Genomic DNA, 4,931 nt, shown 5'->3' with positions numbered 1-4,931 from the left:
CTACCTGTTTCCATGTGGCTTCTCCCTCTTTTGCCCTGTGTAAAGGGGTCTGCCAGTTTTAGCTTTTTTTTTTTTTCTTCCAGAGGAAAATGATCCCCCTGCAGCTACAGATTCAGTGTGTCTGTAGGAAGAGGTGAGTTTAAGATCTTCCTATGTCACCATTTTGAACTGGAACCTGCATTTCTTATATTTGTTGTCCTCTTTCACATCCCATGGTGTGAAGGAACTCGTGTGTTTGTGTATGAGAACACAGAGACATAGAACATCACCACAATATGGGTCATTAAGGGCTTCCTTCACCTCAGGAAAGCACGCTGAATTATAGAATGCAGAAGACCCAAGAAAAAACAGGGCAGGAAACAAGGAAAGCTCCAGATTCACATGTAACTAAAATTCAGAAATATAAATGAAAACCATGATTGTAATGTGATGGAATCGTCCCTTTGTCTTTTTTTTAATACTTCTTTTCCTTGAAACTATATGTAGCAAATGATTTTCACCCCATGTTTATTTGAGAAAAGCTTATAAGGACACGTGAGCAGAAGGTGAGTTCCCATGCAAGGGAGGCAGGAAGGGCTGCATAGAAGGGGACCTGGAGAGAATGCAGATGAGGTACTGCAGTCACACTAGGGTTTCCAGATCAAAGACGGGGCAGAGGGAGCCACAGGGAGGACAGATGCTGCAGGGTCACTGAAGCCGGGCCAACCCGATCTGAGAAAGCATTGTATTTGTGGAGCAATGAGAGCTGGAAGCCTTTCACTGTGCGAAGAAGCTGGGAAGGAAGGTTCTTCCTGGAGTATCACCATCTGCACATCAGCTCAGGAGTCCTGCAGAGACAGAGCAGAGTGTTGTTTACAGACCCACCTCTCCAAGCAGCCTTCAGGGCCTCGAGTGATAGCACTGCTGTAAGAAGAACATATTCTTAGGTCTTCCTGAGCCAATGCTACTTTAGAGAGTGCAGACCATTTATTTAGTGGTGAAAAGAAGCTTTACTGCAAACTGCCTGATCACATTTCAGTCCTCCCATTATTTCTGTCTCCTGGCTTGTCTCCATCATGAGTTCTAGGGAGACCAAGTCTACCTCTAAAAGAGGACTGAAGAGCATTACCTGTTGGCTGAAGTCCAGGGTGGCCTGAAAAGAAAGGGGGAACATATATACTTAAAAGTATGGAGGCAAGTCTGTCCCCAGATACAATGTCCCCAGCCCCAAAGTCCCCTCCTTAGATTTCTCTAACACCGCAACCCACATCCCATGATGCCAAGAAGCAAAAGGTATGACCCATGAAGTTTCTGTCACACAAATCCAGGGCGATCTCACTTGTGGCTCTTCCTGCGTTTGCCCCAGGATCTCTACCCGAGATCTCCATGCTTGTTAACCTTTTTCTTATTTCCACAGGCCATAGCCTATTATACTTCAACATAGTAACCGTGGAATGTTGATTTCTGGATTTCCAGGAAATCTGAGGTTGACCAGGTTAATATAAGTTTTATACAGGGCCACTGATATGATAATTAACTTAAAGCCATATTTCTTCCCCTAGAAAAGTCCAGGGGGAGTCTCACCAACAGGTGCCTTACCCTTCTGATTCCTGAAGTAGATGAACAGCCCCACCACGAGGAAGAGCAGACCTAGAACAAAGCCTCCGATTCCACTCAGCATCTTGCTTTGTGCAGAGTCAGACTGTGCCCCTGAGAGAAGAAGCAGTTTTAGCGATTTTTACACCAAATTCAACTTCTCTGATAGAGACGCTGGGATTCAGAGCTTTGAGAATGGGGGACGAAGTCTGCCCTGAAAGAACTAGAATAATTGGACATTACCATAAAAGAGATTTAAAAATCACAATGAATATGTACAAGACTCAGGCAATGAGCTCATTTAAATATCATAGCTCTGATAAACCTACTACTTCAAATCTGATGGACAAGGAACCTGGGATTCCATGAGGTTTAAGTAGCTTGTCCAGGGTGACAGAGCTTACAGAAAGCAGAGCTGAGATTGGATTTCCCTCATGTCAGGACGGTCCCTACATTGTAGAGTTGTGCCTCTTCTTACATCACAATGAACAGTTCAGAGCAACAGTACCCGAAGCAGAAGCCCAACCCAAGGAAGGGGACTGGTGCCCAGGGTCAAGGGCGAACCATGACCTGTGATATCATGGAGGGCTCAAAACAGGGATGACCTCTTTCTGCCTGCCAGGCATAATCGCCTCCCAGGGAGTTACGTATTTGTGGAAACAATTACCAAGCTACCCCCAGTGATCTGTGCTGAAGAGAAGAGGACATGGAGCAAATGAAAACATGGTGTAAAGACGGAGAACCCTGACACTCAGGAATAAGCAAAGTCCCCTCCTTGGTGCATGAGGAACTTAGGAGGTCAGAAAATTTCTCACTCCATTCCACGGTGACAGGGCTCGTCAAGCTTGGGTGCTTCACTTGGCAGGTGTAGACCTCTCCACTCTGAGGAACTGTCTCCAGCATCACCAGGGTCTGGAAGGTCCAGTCTCCATTCCGGATCAGGCCTGTGGACACGACCCCAGCCTCCTCTTCCTGGCCATTCCGAAACCACCTGACTTCAATGTGGCCTGGATAGAAACCATTCACAGAGCAGACCAGGAGGTTGTGGTGCTGCAGGGGCTGGGTCTTCATAGGATACACAGTCACTGTAGGCTCAACTACAAGAGAAGTGATAGAGGGACTCAGTGAGGAAGATAGAGTCAGTCTTCCTGGTTGGCTGGCTCACTGTCTCCAGTCTCTGGTCCCAGGCTGAGTCTCAAGCAGGCTTCCCCCAAAGCTGGCCATGGGGCCCAGTAAGAGCCAGTATCATGAGTCATGAATTTCATTCTGAACATATGGATCCATTAGATTTGAGAGATAGTGGAAAAATTTGTGGGGTTTATTTTTCATTGTGTGAAGCAGTTATTCTGAATTGAAGTGTTTACAAGTTTTGCAAAGCATATGGTGTCTTAATTAAAAGCATGATTTCTGGAGCAGGTTGACTGGGTTCAAATCCAGACTCTGCTACTTTACTGATTCATCCTGAGAGAATTTTCACATTCCTCTGTGCCCCAGCTTTCTCACCTATCAAGGGGAACAGTTCTACTAACTTAACTCTTAGAGTTATGTGAAGATTAATGCACCAAAGTACGTAAAACAGTAACTGAAATTTAGCCTTCAGTATGTGTTAGCTACTTACTATCCTTGTTTTGTTGGAGAGGAAATATGACTCAAAGCAGGGTGGATGAATTGGGGAACAGCTTGAGGTAGATGGGGAAAGAGAGTATGAAATCCTGGGAAAAGGGCGCCTGGGTGGCTCAGTTGGTTAAGCGACTGCCTTCGGCTCAGGTCATGATCCTGGAGTCCCTGGATCGAGTCCCGCATCGGGCTCCCTGCTCGGCAGGGAGCCTGCTTCTCCCTCTGACCCTCCCCCCTCTCATGTGCTCTCTCTCTCTCTCTCATTCTCTCTGGCTCAAATAAATAAATAAAATCTTAAAAAAAAAAAAAAGAAATCCTGGGAATGCTACACTCATACCTTAAAACAACACAGAAATGGTTCTACCCTGAGAAGCAGGAAAGACAGAGGTGATTCTCTAGCTCTAGGAGCTGAGTCCCAAGAACAGGAGGAGTCCCGAAAGAGAGAGAAAGCAAGGAAACTCATTTATTTTAAAAAGTTCTCACAATTGCACTCAGCTGATCAATCCTTCTTCTTTGCACTACAAAAATATCCATTATTGGAATTGTTATCATTTTATAATTGTCTCCCTTTTACAACTAACACTTGAGTTCAGGGCAGGGTCTGAGACTCACTAACAGGTATCCTTAGTGCCTGAGACCATCCCTGACACTACAGCTTGAATAAATTCAATTTCTGTCTTTGTAAAAGGAGAAATACGGGAAAACCTTTTTACAATACCATAAAATGGTAGATTTAAGACTGATGAGAAACCACTGCTAAAAATTTCGTAGTATATTTCCTTAAATCAAAATGTTTACATTCCTAGCAGGGAAAGTAATAAACAGAACCAAAATATAAACCAAAAACTAGGGAAAATGCTAAATCAAATGTCAGCAAAGCATTAATAATCTTATGTATAAAGCATGCATAAAATCCCTGAGAAAAACACCAAAACCCCAGAGATAACAGACAGTAGATAATTTTTACAATGATTAGCGAAATAATATGTAAAAAAAAATGTTCAAGAACCTTAGTAATCAAAGGAATAGAAATTAAAAATTAACAAGATAAATTTTCAACTGAGCATTTGGCAATATTGAAAAAAAGGTCTAGCAAAGGCGAATGTGAGGTGAATTCTTACAACTATATAAAGAAATCATATGCAACTCTTTAAATACTTTCATCATTATAAAAACAGCAGTATCAATATATTTTGTAACAAAAATATAATTAAAAAACCTAGTTTCAAAATCATTTCAAGTATGTAAGAATATATACACTATGAAACAAAGCAAGGAGCTTCTGGATGGCACATTAGACTCTTGGTTTTGGCTTAGGTCATGATCTAAGGGTCCTGAGATGGAGCCCCCCTTTCCCTCCCACCCTCTCCTTCAGGCTCCAGCTCAGCAGGGAGTCCCCTTCAGATTTTCTCTCTCCCTCTCCCTCTGCCCCCCCCCGCCTGTGGTCTCTCTCTCTCTCTCTCTCTCTCTTTCTCTTTCTCTCTCCGTCTCTCTCTCTGTAAAATAAATCTTTAAAAAACAAACAAACAAACAAACAAAGCAAGCAAGAAAAAAAAAAACAAGAAGTTGAGACCTAAAAGCAGCCTCGGAAAGATCAGAGGGGTCTCAGAGGTCCCCTCAACCCATCAAAAATTAGTCAGACACTTTTTGTCAAAGAAATGGTCTCACACAGACACAGACACACTTTCTTCAGGGGTTTCAGGATTAAGAAGGGTGAGTGCCAAGAACAGAGGGTGACT

The 4,931-nt window shown here is 43.4% G+C and overlaps 1 protein-coding gene across 1 annotated transcript in view; it reads right to left on the bottom strand.

Annotated features, from left to right (window-relative positions):
* Positions 1-489: 489 nt before the first annotated feature.
* LOC118001169 (DLA class II histocompatibility antigen, DR-1 beta chain) overlaps positions 490-4,931 on the bottom strand; it is a 301,107-nt gene continuing 296,665 nt past the window's right edge. The window contains exons 3-6 of the mRNA XM_034991168.1: positions 2,391-2,672; positions 1,579-1,689; positions 1,109-1,132; positions 490-827 (exon numbers count right to left, since the gene is read on the bottom strand). Of these exons, the coding sequence (XP_034847059.1) occupies positions 814-827; positions 1,109-1,132; positions 1,579-1,689; positions 2,391-2,672 (431 nt within the window). The 3' untranslated portion in view covers positions 490-813. The remainder of the gene's footprint in view (positions 828-1,108; positions 1,133-1,578; positions 1,690-2,390; positions 2,673-4,931) is intronic.

Source organism: Mirounga leonina, unplaced genomic scaffold (assembly GCF_011800145.1).
Source record: "Mirounga leonina isolate KUSES-001 unplaced genomic scaffold, KU_Mleo_1.0 Mir_53, whole genome shotgun sequence".
NCBI lineage: Eukaryota > Metazoa > Chordata > Mammalia > Carnivora > Phocidae > Mirounga > Mirounga leonina.
Note: the sequence above shows the minus strand (reverse complement) of the source record. Positions and strands in the feature narration are given on the sequence as shown.